We start from the raw sequence: 17,438 nt of genomic DNA on the forward strand, positions 1-17,438 counted from the left end.
AGGGTGTTACCAGTGCCACTGGACTGGCTCCTGTGCAGGTGACATGTAAAAACACCACTTGAGTGTGGCCATTGACAGTACCGCCTGACTGGCCCTTTCATCCTTTTCGGGGTCAATAAAAAAGGTACCAGTTGAGTACTGGAGTTGATACAATTGACTATTCCCGTCTCCCAAAATCTCAGGCCTTGTATTATACTGGTTTTCTCATATTTGATTTTATATAAACCCCTAATGGTTATCTTACTGCATAATCAAGATAGGGACAGGAGTGTCCATTGACTGTTGGACTGCTTCTGAGAGTGATGGGTGGAAAGGAGCAAATTATGCTCAATTTATCCCTTCCTCAGCACTTTGGGATCACTTCAGACTGGGTCTTTGGATTCACTTAATCCACCTTCTTGCCAGGACGAGATTTCAAATTTTTTTCTTTGTCTAATTTTACAACATTCTTCACAAGCTTTTCAAAAATTCTTTTTAGGTCACTTCATATTAATCCATTCGTTACCAACTCTCCTGAAACTGGCTCTGGCTCTCAGTAGAAATGCCTCATTTTCATTAAGTTTTGAATTAAAAATCTTCCACCAAACCTTAGTCACAATTTATGTTCCTAACACTAGCTGAATGATAACTAAGTTATTATTTTACTAAATTCTTTGTTATATCTAAAGTAATTTAAAGAAACACAGAGCATCTCAAAATAAATACAGTAACGAAAGGGTTAATATTATATTCATTATCAGTTGGTTATGGTTAACAACTCTCTCACTTGCATAGTATACACAACAAAAAAGCTTTTATTTTTCCATAGAATGTTCCAGTGTTTTTTACCTTTTTTTTGAGGTGTGCTAATAGTTCCCCCCACCCAATGTTGCCATTCTCATTACTACTGCCTCCTGTTCTGTAACTTTTTAAAATGTTCTTCTTGGCAGAGACCCTCCAAAGTTTCTCGGTCTCCCGATCACAGACTGCAAAACAATCAAAGGGATTCTCAGATCAGACAATACGACCCTGAAATGGATGCTGGTACCTACTCTAAACAAATAGAGGAAAACATTCCCCGCCATGAGAGAGCAAGGGAAGAAATGCTCAGAAAGTAAGAAATCAAATGATTGGTTGATAAATTGTGTGTGTTTGATTATGTAGTTTTTTGTGATAGACTTGGCCAGGTCAGTGCCAGATTAAATGGATTGCAGTATATTTGGGTTTGTTCTGTCCTGGGTTTTTCTTTGCTTTTTTTTTTATTTTGTCCCATTGGTTTCTCCTTTTCTTTTTGTTCCCCTGGGATTCAACTTTTTGCCTATAAATTTGTCTTGTGCTAATGTAAGAAATAATTATTTAATGATGGAAATAGATGAAATGATGGTAGCAGACTACATATGTTATTTCTTTTTCCAATTTAGTCCTTGTCATCCTAAGTTCAAATCATTCCACATACACGCACTTGCTTTTCAATCTTTTTTTTTTTTTTTTATCAGTAAATTAAACACTTATTTTTACCACAAATCAGCTTTGTTCCTATAATCAAAAATGTCTTGTGTGTGATTTAGAAATAATGTATCTAGGATTGCATTATTCATTTTCTTTTCTTCTAAGACGGTAGGGATAAGATTTTGCTGCTGGTCAAGAAATTAATTGGTTATGTTGGATGAAGGTAAAGACTCCCGTTGGTCATGAATGATCATAGGATTGCTCCTAGAAAGTTCCCCTTTAAAGTACAAATCCGGGAAAGGGTGTTTATAGAAGACCAGCAGTCGCCCATGCACACCAGTCTCATCTCTCCATGTCACTGATGTTATCCAAGGCCGATACATTTTGGCACCAGTGACTTCAAAGCTCATTTCTAAAGTTGCGTGAACTGGAGCAACATGAAATAAAGAGTCTTGCTCAAGAACACAACACAGCCTGGTCCAGGAATCAAACTCACTACCTCATGATTGTGAGCCCACCACTCTAACCACTGAGCTATGTGCCTTTATGTTGTATGAAATGCTATACCATCCAAACTATATATAATCACCCATCCTTTAATCTATTGTACGAATACTTCCCTCTGTCAACACCAAGTCTCTTAATGGATATTGGATGAAAACATATACTTAGTGTCTACCAATGATTGACAGTATTTGAGAGTTTCTATTATAAAACAATGTAGATTCTATAGACTCGTCTTGAAACATGCCATTTGAAGGCATCTAATAGAATCGAGTCTTTTTGTTGGCACAGCATAAATTCCACTTGTTTTACTCTGTTTTGTTTCTTTCTTAAAGTGCTCCCAACTCCATTACTCATAGCCCAGCACGGCAGCCAACACCTTCAGGAAAAATTGGTGATGAAGTACTTCCTGCTGCATTAGAGTTCCGTGAAGATGGTAAATATATTTTCTTAAAGTTTTGTTAAATTTTTACCTCAGAAGGTGAAGAGAATATTTTTGGGTTATGTGTATTGTTTGTTGTTTGCATCAATATGGCGTGTGCATCTTATACATGTACTTGTACATTGTGTGTGGATGTTCTGAGAAAGCAGGGTTGTGGGCACTGGATTTTTTCCTCTGGTTGAACCATTTTAAAAGGGTAAAAAAAAGTAGCGCAGTTATTTGGCTTAAAATGATCAATTTTGATATCATCATCAAACATTTGTTCCATGCTGGCATGGGTTGGACATTTTAAATGATGCTGGTAAGCTAGAGAGCTGCACCAGGCTCTGGTCCGATTTGGTATGGTTTCTATGGCTGGATGCCCTTCCTAATGCCAACCAATATCTATAAAACAAGAATCTTCCCCTGGATAAGATGCTAGTCTATTACGGGATTGGCTTTCTTTTTTTTCCCTTGCCAAAACAAGCTCAATAGTGCCAGCCATCAATTTTACTTGTCACAGTTATGCTTAGAACTAGGTGAACCTCATCATGGGAGATGTCTTGCCTCCTGAATATAAAGTTGCGTCAGTGACAGATTTGAGATGTCAGTACCACGGATGAAGGAAAATTTCAAGAAATACGCAATGTATGAAGGAGATGAAACATCGATTTATATTGGCGATGGGTTCAGTAAATATTTTAGCAGGATGATATGCTGGATAGCAGATATCTGTGAGTTGTTGGGGGAAGACACTGATATATGAAGTAAAACTGAAATGACTTAAGAAGTGATTACCTCTACATTAGTATTCATTGATTATGCTAGATCAATGTGCTTCATCCAGAAAGATATATTGGAAACAGGCATAGGTGTGGCTGTGTGGTAAGAAGTTTGCTTCCCAACCACATGGTTCCAGGTTCAGTCCCACTGCATGGCACCTTGGGCAAGTGTCTTCTACTATAGCCTCAGGCCGACCTTGTGAGTGGATTTGCTAGATGGAAACTGAAAAGAAGCGTATTGTATGTGTATATATATTGGATAACTGATATCCCATAGTGGGTTACCCCCATAACCCCTATCTTACTTTGTACTATATATATATATATATATATTTATATATATATATATATTTGTGTGTTTGTGTCTGTTTGTCCCCCCCACTATCACTTGATAACTGGTGCGTTTACGTGCCCAGAACTTAGCGGTTTGGAAAAAGAGACCAATTGAATAAGTCCAGGGGTTGATTTCTTTGACTAAAAAGGCAGTGTTCCAGTATGGCCACAGTCAAAATGACTAAAACAAGTAAAAGAATAAAAGAATATCAGTGAGGAAATGGCTAATTACATGGTGCTAATGATAATTATGATTATTATCTCCATAATGATTGGCTTAAAATGATTTTAAAATATTCCATAACAATACCGGATGGTAGTGGGTTTGTATTTTCTTTCTAAATGGACTTTACCAAAGAAAGAATTTTTAATATTCTTTTCCAAAGTAAGGTAGTGAGCTGGTGGGCAAAATGCTTGGAGATATTTTGTGTGTCTTCACATTCTGAGTTCAAATTCCACTGAGGTCAACTTTGCCTTCCATCCTTTCAGGGTTGATAAAATAAGTACCAGTTGTTCACTGGAGTCAGTGTAAATGACTTATCCCCACCCCTAAAATTGCTGGCACCTTGTGCCAAAATTTGCAACCAATATTTTACAAAGTATTGAATGGCAGACTCAGTAGTGGACAAAAATGCCTTGTGTTAAATCTGTGTTCAACATCTCCCTTCATTTGCCTGAATTTATTAAAATACATACTAGTCAAGTACTGGTGGCAGTTCAATTAATTAAACCCTTTGGCATTAGCAGCGGCATTTTATATCATGTGTCCGATAATTTCTTTGGTTTCTTCTTGACCACTTCTTCCCCTCTGTCCATGCTTATTCCTCTGATGACTGAGCTACAAATGCAAGTTTGTACCAATTTGGAATATTCTAATTACACACACAGGGGCATATGAATGTGAGAACAAGGTGGAGAAACTTAGCAACAGTTAATTATCAAATGGATTCCATCAATTTTGAAATGTGACGATTCCTTGCCCAATCAAGCTTGAACCTTTATTTACCAACTGGTTCATTGCAGGATTTAAAAAAAAACTTTATTTCTGCTAAAAGTTCACTTCTATCTGATGGTCAGTTATGTGAAATTTGGAGTAATAGTTTTTCTACTACAATAGACCTCTTTCTTTCTCTCTTCCCTTTTAATTTTGTTGGTAATTTTGTTTTTCAGCACAAACCCCATTTCTATCAGAACTTATTCCAAATGTGAAATGCAATGCTGTCCAGTTCAAGTTGGCACCAACCTACACCTTGTATTTAGCCATACGTTATCGACTATCCAATATCTATCGACCAGAAATAGAACCAGCTGAACGGGCTTTACGGTTGACTAATTTCATTAACAAGATGTCTTCTTTGATCCAACAAACTATTAAGGTAAATTAACTATAATTCATCATATACCGTATCTACTTGTGTAGATATTTTATACATGATTTAAATTCATCATCATCATCGTTTAACGTCCATTTTCCATGCTAGCATGGGTTGGACGGTTCAACTGGGGTCTGGGAAGCCAGAAGGCTGTGCCAGGCCCAGTCTGATCTGGCAGTGTTTCTACGGCTGGATGCCCTTCCTAACGCCAACCACTCCGTGAGTGTAGTGGGTGCTTTTTACGTGCCACCTACACAGGTGCCAGACGAGGCTGGAAGGAAATTATGAAAATAAATTATGTACCAAGATTTAAATTAGGGCTGCAATTTATGCAAATAAATATGGTATTTAGACTGAAGTTGTCTGTTCTGTACAGGCCTCCTCTTACTGTTTTCTTGTGAAGTCCTCTTCACAGCACTTCATTTTGTCCAGGAGGGAGGGTAAGTTCTTTCTGTATGCTCATATCATTGTTGTCATGGATACCAAAAGATAATTGACAGAATTAATTGAGGGCCACACAAAATGCTCTACATTGTTTACCTGATGATTCTTTTTGTTTTTCTGTTCAAATTCCGTTACTGTTCACTTTGCTTTCAACTTACTGGAGATTGTATTAAAATTCTTAATAAAAATTTTTTGTGAGTTACTAACATCCTGTCCCTGAGAAGATTCGTCTCTCATCAGTTTAATTACTTCAGGAATTGTGACCCATTATGGAGTGAATGAGTCTAAATTACGAGATTCTCACATATGATATTTTTTCTAACCGATTTATAATATTTGTGAGGTTAGCATACTAACTATATAGTCATAATTTCAAATCTTTCTGCTCCAGTTATTGTCTTGTAATTTAGGAGCAGCCAAAACTTTGGTCTCTTTGACTAATGAAAAAAAAAATAGTTTGCCGTTAAAACGTTAGTGATAGGAAGGGCATCCAGGTATAAATACAAATTCTCTATGGAGAAAAATCATCTAACTCATGCAAACAAGAAAGTGGATGTAAAACTGATGATAGGAAACATAGTAAGGGACATTACTTCGTTTATGTCAGTGAGGCACCTAGAGTTATGTACCTTGCTCAGGGGTACAAACATGGTATAAATTACAGGGTCAATTTTTTAACTTTGGCACGGTGCTATCAGTTTATATAAAGTGGTAAGAGGTACGTGTAGACGAATGATATTGGTATATATTTCATGTCACAAATCAAAATAAACCTTGTTGGGATTTAAATTTAGAATATACAGAGGTGTAAATACCACAAAACCTTTTACCAATTTCCCTTACCAATTCTATCAATAACAATATTTTAATTCATGACTATTGTCAGTTTGAAACACATTATTATATTTATTACAAGGCGATGAGCTGGCAGAATTGTGAGCATGACGGGCAAAATGCTTACCAGTATTTCGACTGCTGCTATGTCCATCATCATCGTTTAACGTTTGTTTTCCATGCTAGCATTGGTTGGATGGTTCGACCGGGGTCTGGGAAGCCAGGAGGCTGCACCAGGCTCCAGTCTGATCTGGCAGTCGCTTAACGTCCGTTTTCCATGCTAGCATGGGTTGGACAGTTCGACTGGGGTCTGGGAAGCCAGGTGGCTGCACCAGGCTCCAGTCTGATCTGGCAGTGTTTCTACAGCTGGATGCCCTTCATAATGCCAACCACTCTGTGAGTGTAGTGGGTGCTTTTTCTGTGCCACTGGCATGGAAGCCAATCAAAACGGCGCTGGCATCAGCCACGTTTGGCTTGTTCTGAGTTCAAATTCTGCCATGGTCGACTTTGCCTTTCGTCCTTTCAGGGTCGATTAAATAAGTACCAGTTACACACTGGTGTTGATGTAATCGACTTAATCCTCTCCCCCAAGCTGCTCTTATGGTAAAAAGTTGAAATCATTATTATACTTATTACAATTTTAACTTTGTAACTCATTAATTAGCAGTGGTGTTCAAAGTTAGTGTAATTTCTTGTAAAACTAGATTAAATGTTTCCTTTTTTTTTTTCCTTATCTTTTTTTAGGAGAAGAGTGAGGACCCAGCATCACTTGCATTTTGGATGGCAAATGCATCAGAAATCCTAAATTTCCTCAAACAAGACCAAGATATTCGACTATTCAGTCGCGAAGCACAAGACATTCTGGCAGAATCTGTCCAAATGGCATTCCATCATCTTGTGAACTGTTTACATTTTGACCTCAGTCACACGATGCCAGCTTTCGTAAATGATGATGATTCTGTGGAGGATGATGATTTTAGTGTTCCAGGTAGGTACTTGGTGGGGGTTTGAAAACGCGAAAGGTGAGGCTGAAAGCATGAACGTGTAAAAGATATCGAAGGAATGTGTCTTTGCAATCAAGCATAAAAGAAAACTTTGTATTTTTTTGGTTAGGAAACCTAGTATATTTTTAAGGGATGAAAGGGTGAGTTTAGGGGTAAGGTTATGAGTGAAAGGTTAGCATAAGTATTATTTATCCTCTCCTACCCCTACTCAGTTCTGATTAAGTAAACTTTTATAATCTGTAATGTTGCAGCCAGCATTTTTTATTTTTTTATTTTTAGAGGACTTATAAAATATGTCCTTGATGTAGATTTAGCTGCTATTTTTAGCAAGCTATCCACTGTGTAGTGGTTCTCAGTTTTGTTTTATTTTTCACGGTGAAAGGTTGTTTAGATATTTTTAGAGGTTAAAGATTGAGATTGTGATTTTGAACATTTCTGTTAGACAATGTCAAAAAGTTAATGACATTCTTCAGAATAAAATTGGATCCTCTTGCATCCCAGAATCCATTTTACTATCACATACTGATGCTTCTTGGGAAGCATTTATCTTGCTTCTAAGACCTTTTTAATGTAGCAGCTCCAAATTCTCACTAAAAAAAAAAAATGTCTTACAGTCTCCAAAATGAAGATCAATTATCTTTTATTTAACCCTTTAGTGTTCGCATTATTCTGCCAAAATTAATCCTTTTTTATCCACATTGCTTTGAACTAATCATGCATTATCTTGTAGCTATGAGATTTTGATGAGGTAACTGTTAACTTTTAAAATGATATTGTAGGGTTAGTGTGAGAGACCAGATCTGGCCAGTTTGAACATAAAACAGGCAGAATACTTTTGGCCAGATATGGCCGGTTTAAATGCTAAAGGGTTAAATCTTAAAATTAGAAGACTTAGAATAAAGATGGAATGGCCATGACTGGACATGGCTATCAAATATTTTGTTTGGTCTGTTAAGACAACCAAAATAAGTCAACAGCTGTGTTAAACAATTGATTTAAACTGATGACATACGTTGCTTAATTTTGTAAATTAATTTTCTTAGTCTGTTGAAGTGTTCATCTCCAGCTGCGTATGCATCTCTCATGGTTACAAATCAACCATAGATGGTTACTAGCCTAGAAAGTGAAAACTAGTGGAGAGAGCTAGGATTGAACTTGGGAATTTGTTGGCATATACATGTTCCTATAATGTTAAGAATTCAATCATGTGTGGTCCCTAGGTTAGTCACCAGAAAACTGACATTTATGGACTTGGGATTGAACTTGTGATCTTGTTGTTTATGCCTCTGATTCCAAAATTAATTCCAAGGAAATTAACGAGGAAGGGAAACATTTATTAGACTATTGCCTGCTCTTTCACCTGAGCAGCCACACACATGATGAATGTAGGTGTTAAATGGACAATGAATCTAATCCAATGTTGAACTAAGTTCAGATCTTACTCTGTGGTGCTCACCACTAACTCAGAAATAATCGTAGGAAATCTTACCCTTTTTTTTTTTTTTTTTTGTTCCTTTATATTTAGTTATTTGATTTGAGGAAAAACATACTTTGAACCCTTGATTTAATTGTTTCTCTTCGTTGCTAAAATTCCTAACAAATATAATTTCTTTTCCTAATGTCATGTGATTTCAGAAACTGGCTATCGGCAGAAAGCGCAGCCGACACTTGGTGATGTCCTCCGCACATTGACGGCTGCCATGAACCTTCTGCGACGGTGCCGTGTGAATGCAGCACTCACAATCCAACTGTTTTCTCAGCTCTTCCACTTTATCAACATGTGGCTGTTCAACTTGATAATTCAGAAGCCACAGTTCAATCTCTGCACTCGCCGATGGGGCATTATACTGAAGCGTCGACTTGGTAAAGTGGAAGCATGGGCCGAGAAGCAAGGACTGGAATTGGCTGCTGATTGTCACCTTTGTCGTATCATTCAGGTATGTTCTGCGAATTCTTAACTTACAGATTGATTTCTATAGCTCTTGATTCAACTATCACCACACAATTTCTCTGTGTGTGTGTGTGCATTCTAATTCCATCAGTAACAGTTTCATCCTTGGTCAAATGGTCCAGAACTGAATGCAATATATGGTAGTACCTCGGTTTTCAAACACCTGATCACAAATAAATCATGCTTTATCTCCTTTCTCATACTCGTTTAATACAATAGTATCTCAGTTTATGAACACCTGATCACAAATCGTGCTTTATCTCCTATCTTATATTCATTGTTTATGGACACCTCTGATCACGAATAAACCGTGCTTTATATATATAAAGTTGCTTGACAACTGATGTTGGTGTGTTTATGTCCCTGTAACTTCGCGGTTCGGCAAAAAGAAACTAATAAGTACTAGGCTTACAAACAATAAGTCCTGAGGTCGATTTGTTTAACTAAAGGCAGTGCTCCAGCATGGCTGCAGTCAAATGACTGAAACAAATAAAAGAAAGAATATGTGCTTTATGGGCTTCAGTTAGGATTCCATCTGCTAAATTCCACTCATAAAATATTGATATACCCAAGTCTGCAGAAGAAGCTTCATGAAAGCAGAGGACTGGAACTAGAAACCAAAGACATTGCAAAGTAAAATTCTTAGCCACATGGTTATACCTATAAAAATTATATATTAACAGATAATGTTAATATAAAATACCGTTGAACATATACATACATAAACCCTTTTTTGCCAAAGGAAGTGCAATTTTTCCATTCTGCTCTACACACTACTCAGACATGTGTATTGAGCACTTGTTTTGTGTGTTTCTTGACCACACAGTCATGTCTGTGCCTATATTAAGATAATTGTAGTGACACCATCTTAGAAATCTCCAGCACTCATGCGCAGAGTTGGAGTCTTCTGGGAGGCCTGCCGGAAGTTCCCTCATGTACATGTGCAGAAAACTAGCTGCAGCAAAATTCCCTCGTGTCGTTCTCTCGAACACCAGCAGTTGAATAGGACAGTTGCGTTTTATCAGCTCTCTCAGGCTGCTACCTCGTAGTGTAATCTCCGCTATGCTGGAACGGACAGGATTTGGCTCATTCCACTTGACTACTGCGATAAGCTCCTAGGCTGCCGATTCGCCCAGAAAGAAGAAATGTATATATTTCGAATCAAGAAATAAATATTTATACTGTTGAAGTTAATCAGAAGTCTTAACTCTTTCCTTTGATTAATATTTTAATGTAAAGGATGCGAGCTGCACCCATCCAGTGTGGGGACCTCTCATCCTGCTACATAATCTTTTAAATTTAACCCCTTAGTGTTTAAACCAGCTATATCTGGCCCTGATATTTTACTTGACTTATGTTCAAACTGGCTATATCTAGCCTCTCACACATACCCTACAGTGTTATTCTGAAAATAAGTAACCATATCATTGACATCTCAAAGCCACAAGATAATGCAGGATTAATTCGAAACAATATGGATAAATAAGCATTACATTTGACAGTAATCATCATCTTCATCAAAGGGTTACACAAAGCTAAGAGTATAAATAAGGCTAACAGCATATGTGAAGCGTAGTTGTCATGTAGCAGGAAAATGCTTTCATGTGTCCTCTTATAAAAGGGTAAAGACCCCCTTCGGTCATGAATGACCATGGGATTGCACCTAGAAAGTTACCCTCCTAGACACAAGTCTGGGCAAGGTTGTTTATGGAAGACCAGCAGTCGCCCATGCATACCAGCCTCCCCTCTCCACGCCACCAGTGTTATCCAAGGGAAACACAAAGGTCGATACAGCTTGGCACCAGTGACGTCGCAACTTATTTCTACAGCTGAATGAACTGGAGTAACGTGAAATAAAGTGCTTTGTTCAAGAACACAACATGCAGCCCGGTCCGGGATTCGAGCTCACAACCTCACGATTGTAAGCTCGACGCTCTAACCACTGAGCCATGCGCCTTTATATATCTACTTATATTGTTTCATTTAAATCTAGTCATGTGTTGTGGTTGAATATAGCTTTCAATAGTAACAAATTATTTAATTATATATTCGATGTAATCTTTAATCCTTTCATGACCATATTTTTAATGAAATACATTGCCTGCATGTTTCAATTAATTTAAAAGATAACTGGGAATTTAGAAGGATTAGTAAATTAACTTTGTAGTTATCAAGCAGGTGTAAAACGCAATGGACTGGCAGAAAAGAGAAATATGCTTTGCAGTGTTTGTTCTAGGTCTTTATGTTCGGAGTTCAAATCCTGCCACGGTCAACCTTACTTTTCATTCCTCTGGAATTGATAAAATAAAGTATCAGTGAAGAATTAATGAAATAAACCCTTCTTCCCCAATCAAAAAATGGGAAAAAAATGCTTGAATTGTTGTGATTTGTCCAACATAACTTAAATGCTTTTCTTTTATGTATCATTCACAGGCTGCACACTTACTGCAGGCGCCAAAAAACAACAATGATGACATTGCAAACATCAGTTCTACCTGCTTCAAGCTGAACTCACTCCAAATCCAAGCCCTCTTACAGAACTACATCCCAGAGGATAATGAGCCTCGCATCCCTCAATCACTGATTGACCGTGTTGTGACTGTTGCCAGGAACATGGCCGATGACTTGGCCCATTCTGACGGCAATGAAATTAAACTGGAAGAAGACCGAGAGCTGCAGTTACCATTTCTGCTACCAGAGGATGGTTATTCCTGCGATATCATCCGAGGTGTACCAAATGGCTTACCTGATTTCCTTGAAGCGTTTATCAGGAATGGGGTTTGCCGTTTCACACCTCAACCCAGTTCTAAAGGTCTGTGGACTGTATATATGGTTGGATTAGACCAGCAAGGACCAAGACTTAATGAGGTAAGAATTCTCTCTTCTATGTTCATCATCATTTAATGCCCGTTCTCCCTATTAGCATGGGTTGGATGGTTTGATAGGAGCTGGCCAACTGGAGAGCCTACCCAGGCTCAGTGTCCTTCCTAATGCCAACCACTTTACAGAGGGAATTGGGTGCTTTTACTTGGAATCATGGATCTTTAAAACATTATTGCTTGGTTTAAGTTCCCCTGGTATGGTTTTTATGGATTTGATTTAGATGGAGATAAGTTGTCCATAGCTTGTGAAGGACTGACCGAAGTTAAGTGTTGGGAGTTTTGGAACAAAAATAGTCAATGAAGCGGGTGTTGTATGTATTTGCTATTGAGAATTCATGGAAGAAGTTTTGTGGGAATATTTGGATTTCACAAGCGGTCCCCAACAATCCCACATATAGAGACATCCTGTTTGCCGCTGATTGTCCGCAGACGCAGGGACAGAACGACTGAGGAGCTGCCGGTTGCCGAAACAGACACTCTGAGGATTTTCACCAGAGCCCCGTCTGCCGGGTTGTGGCCCTAATACCACTCTGGTGTCAGACCAATCCACCTTGGGTGGCCCTACCAGGAACCGAAGTTCCCGACGGCAGAGCTCTGACACTACCTGTTGCCAGCATCCCCACCATGGTGAGGAGGGGATGGACTTTGGGGACACAATCTCGGCTTCTTCTACCACCCCCGAGAAACCTTGAGGGTGGTAGAAGCCGACTCAACCCACCCAGGGTGAATGTCACCACAAGTACAAGTGTTGTATGTGGAGAACTGGGGGTAGGATGATTGATAGAACAGGCTGTAGTTGTGGTGGTGAAAAGTATCAGTCTCCTGGAGAAGAAGGTATTGAGAAAGGGTGTTACTGAATAGCAGCCTGTGTGTATGTGTGTCTGTATTTCTTTTTATATTCATTTATTTGTTTCAGTCATTTGACTGCAGCCATACTGGAGCACTACCTTTAGTCGAGTAAATCGGCCCCAGGACTTATTCTTTGTAAGCCTAGTACTTATTCTGTCGGTCTCTTTTGCTGAACTGCTAAGTGATGGGGACAAAAACACATCAACATTGGTTGTCAAGCAATAGTGGAGGGGCAAACATATGCACACACATAAAGGGCTTCTTTCAGTTTCCGTCAACCAAATCTACTCACAAGGCTTTGGTCAGCTTGAGGCTATAGTTTGTAACGGAAATAACTATATAAGCATTTTTAGAGATGTAAAGTATAAAAGCCATCTCAATATTGCTAACCACAAAGGGGGGGTGTTACTGTAGCTTTTTACGTTCTGAGATTTAATAATAAATTTTTAGAGTTACTTCCCTTATATATGCCAAAAATGCATTAAAAATGGGAAAAAGTGATGGTAAATTTTTTTTAAATCATAGACTCATCGTAGACGCGCGCTAATACCCAGAAGGGCTCAATATGAATCACGACTATAAGATACCCGGTTTTGGTTAAACTGCACCGCAAAATGTGGGAGTAAGGAATCTAAATCGTAGGAGACAGACAGCACACAACCTCTCTTTTATATATAAAGATGTATGTAAGAATTTTATGGCTTGGAAGCCCATTCACAGGCTGTTGTCACGTATATAGTTTTCAACTAGAGGCATGAGCAGTGTGGGATGCATTGACTTTGGATCCAGGGTAGGGAAGAGTGGAAGGTCAAGGTGATTGATTGGGTAAGGTGAGAAGTTAAGGGAGACAGAAAATGAATGGGGTGGAGGTCTAGAGGTTTGTCTTTCTCTTGTGACCACATATTGAAACTTGTTTATTCTTGTTGTGTGATTGAAAAAATGAGAAGGAACCATTTGCAAATGTGTGTGGTGGGGCAGGGCAGGTAGAATAGTGCATGGTTTCGCCAGTCTCGTCTGGCACCTGTGTCGGTGGCACATAAAAAACACCATCCGAGCGTGGCCGTTCGCCAGCCTCGTCTGGCACCTGTGTCGGTGGCACATAAAAAACACCATCCGAGCGTGGCCGTTCGCCAGCCTCGTCTGGCACCTGTGTCAGTGGCACATAAAAAACACCATCTGAGCGTGGCCGTTCGCCAGCCTCGTCTGGCACCTGTGTCGGTGGCACATAAAAAACACCATCCGAGCGTGGCCGTTCGCCAGCCTCGTCTGGCACCTGTGTCAGTGGCACATAAAAAACACCATCCGAGCGTGGCCGTCTGCCAGCCTCATCTGGCACCTGTGTCGGTGGCACATAAAAAGCACCCACTACACTCACAGAGTGGTTGGCGTTAGGAAGGGCATCCAGCTGTAGAAACACTGCCAGATCAGACTGAAGCCTGGTGCAGCCTTCGGGCTTCACAGACCCCAGTTGAACCGTCCAACCCATGCTAGCATGGAAAGCAGACGTTAAACGATGATGATGATGTGTGTGTGCACGTAGACACTTATGCTCTTAAACACAGATAGACACTTTCACCGTACACACACACGCGCTATTGTATGAAGTGTGTGTCTGTATTTCAACATTTTAGAATGTCCTCAAAGCTGTCAGTGTCTGTGAAAGTTATGTGATAGGCCAATAAGGGATATTTGTCACTGGTCTGATCAGTGGTGCTGAAACTAGAGTTTGGTACTTGTACTAGAGCTTTTTAGCTTTTGCAAAAATTCAAGCCAAAACTCCAGTCTGAGAATAACTTCTCTTTTTGCCCACTTCAACTTGGATATTTTATTAGAATAAACATCAAAAAAATCAATGGAAATTTTAGTTGTGATCCCTGTGCCAGTGGCACGTAAAAAGCATCATCCGAACGTGGCCGATGCCAGAGCCGCCTTGACTGGCTTCCGTGCCCGTGGCACGTAAAAGGCACCATCCGAATGTGGCCGATGCCAGCGCCGCCTTGACTGGCTTCCGTGCCGGTGGCACGTAAAAAAGCACCAATCCAATTGTGGCCGTGGCCAGCCTCACCTGGCACATAAAAAGCACCCACTACACTTACGGAGTGGTTGGCATTAGGAAAGGCATCGAGCTGTAGAAACACTGCCAGATCAGACTGGAGCCTGGTGCAGCCTTTTGGCTTCCCAGATCCCGGTTGAACTGTCCAACCCATGCTAGCATGGAGAACAGACGTTAAACGATGATGATGATGAAACTTTATATGGTAGATACCATGAGAACAACTCCCACATTAGCATTTGATGCAGAATGCACTCTTGTTTATATTGGTTGCAGGGAGATAAATCCTCTTCACCTCCAGTGCTGAGACCACCAGATCACACGATTTCAACCTTGTTTTGTCTTGTCAGTGATGGACACTCGGTTGCTAGAGACAGCAGCGATTCAGTGGTGGTGGTGATGATTTCAGCACTAGAGGTAGCAGAGATTTATCTTCCCATTAGCATTATAAACAAGTGTGTATTTTGCACCAAAAAGTCAGTATGAGAGGCTCTCTCATGGTGCTGAAATCATCACCACCACCAGTATAGTTTGTTCTAACAGAACATCTACATTTAGGTAGGGATAAATATTATCTGTCGGTATTAATACTTCCTCTGTCACTGATATGTAACTTCTTTCTCCCACCAACCAAAAAGCTTTGAATGAGCAATGACAAGTATGTCTTTATATAATGTATATGTATGTATGTGTACAAAATAAGATAGGGGTTATGAGTGTAACCCACTATGGGATATCATTTATCCAATATACTGCCAGTAAAGTACCCAGAAAGGCTAATACATAAATGCTAAGAATTGCAATGCAATTAATTCATTTATTGTATTATATGGGCGAAGGTAAAATGTTTTACCTCAAATTCATAATACAAAATAAGAAAATAGAGGAATAGATTTCTATCAATCATCAACTACTAGATAATACCAATTCATATAATTTATTAACTAATTATTTAGGAACATCCAGATCAAACAGAATAATAAAGAATAAAACAGTACACATCAATAAGTAAGGTAATACCATAAGAACAATACATTTATATATTTTTATATTTATATGTATTGTTCTTATGGTATTATCTTACTAATTGATGTGTACTGTTTTATTCTTTATTATTCTGTTTGATCTGGATGTTCCTAAATAATTAGTTAATAAATTATATGAATTGGTATTATCTAGTAGTTGATGATTGATAGAAATCTATTCCTCTATTTTCTTATTTTGTATGTATGTATGTGTGTGTGTATATATATATATGGTCACGAAGGCGCCTAGAAAGTTACCGTCCGAGGCACAATTCTGGGCAAGGTTGTTTATGGAAGAACAGCTGTTGCCCATGCATATCACCACCGATGTTATCCAAGGGAAAGGCAAAGGGGCCGATACAGCTTGGTGCCAATGACGTTGCAACTCATTTCTACAGCTGAGTGAACTGGAGCAACATGAAATAAAGTGCCTTGCTCAAGAACACAACACATAGCCCTTTTTGGGAATTGAAGTCACTACCCCATGATTGTGAGCTCAACACCCTAACCATTGAACTATGCACCTTCACATGCATGTGTGTGTATATATATATATACATATCATCATCATCATCATCATCATCATCATCATCAAGCGTCTGCTTTCCATGCTAGCATGGGTTGGACGGTTCAACTGGGGTCTGTGAAGCGAGAAGGCTGCATCAGGCCCAGTCTGATCTGGCAGTGTTTCTACGGCTGGATGCCCTTCCTAACGCTAACCACTCCATGAGTGTAGTGGGTGCTTTATATATATATATATATATATATAATTCTACCTTACCCAACTTTGTGCTTTCCTAATTCTTATGCTTTCCTAAACTTGAGGTAGAATTATCTATATATATATATATATATATATATATATAATATATATACACACACATACATACACCACACACACACCTACCTCACTCCTGTTCCCAATGATATACTGTACATTAAGCCATCCTCATCATCTCTGATTGTCCTCCACCTTCCCATGCCTCACTCCTTCTTTAAACATTAATCTTTAAACTGGATAAACAAACTCTAGTTGCTTTTGATCTGACCTTTTGTTGGAATGGTGGAGGTGGGAGTGGTGTCAGTGTTACTGTGGCGATGGTGAGATGGAGTGGTGCTGGTATCTAATAATGATTGTGTACCAATCATGTGGTTGTTATTTAGCCCTAGGTGAGTTCTGATCAAGCAGACATTCAAACCACGACCATCCCTTCTTTTTGTAAAAATAGAATTTTGTTATCCCAAAGTATTTTCTAAGAATAGTATGACATGAATAGGCGCAGGAGTGGCTGTGTGGTAAGTAGCCTGCTTACCAACCACATGGTTCCAGGTTCAGTCCCACTGCGTGGCACCTTGGGCAAGTGTCTTCTGCTATAGCCCCAGGCCGACCAATGCCTTGTGAGTGGGCTTTGGTAGACGGAATATAAAAGAACCCTTTGTATATATGGTATATGTATTTATTTATATATATATATATGATATATTATATTATATATATATATAGTATTATATATATTAATATATATATTATATATATAATGTATGTATATATATG

At 39.0% G+C, this 17,438-nt stretch overlaps 1 protein-coding gene across 7 annotated transcripts in view; it reads left to right on the forward strand.

Annotated features, from left to right (window-relative positions):
• The window catches only part of LOC115215522 (afadin), a 232,217-nt gene that overhangs the window by 175,845 nt on the left and 38,934 nt on the right, over positions 1–17,438 (forward strand). For all 7 annotated transcript variants that reach the window (XM_036505804.1, XM_036505805.1, XM_036505803.1 and 4 more), the window contains 6 exons: positions 930–1,093; positions 2,268–2,368; positions 4,639–4,844; positions 6,864–7,107; positions 8,759–9,060; positions 11,508–11,942. In XM_036505804.1, the coding sequence (XP_036361697.1) occupies positions 930–1,093; positions 2,268–2,368; positions 4,639–4,844; positions 6,864–7,107; positions 8,759–9,060; positions 11,508–11,942 (1,452 nt within the window). The remainder of the gene's footprint in view (positions 1–929; positions 1,094–2,267; positions 2,369–4,638; positions 4,845–6,863; positions 7,108–8,758; positions 9,061–11,507; positions 11,943–17,438) is intronic.

Source organism: Octopus sinensis, linkage group LG9 (assembly GCF_006345805.1).
Source record: "Octopus sinensis linkage group LG9, ASM634580v1, whole genome shotgun sequence".
Lineage (NCBI taxonomy): Eukaryota > Metazoa > Mollusca > Cephalopoda > Octopoda > Octopodidae > Octopus > Octopus sinensis.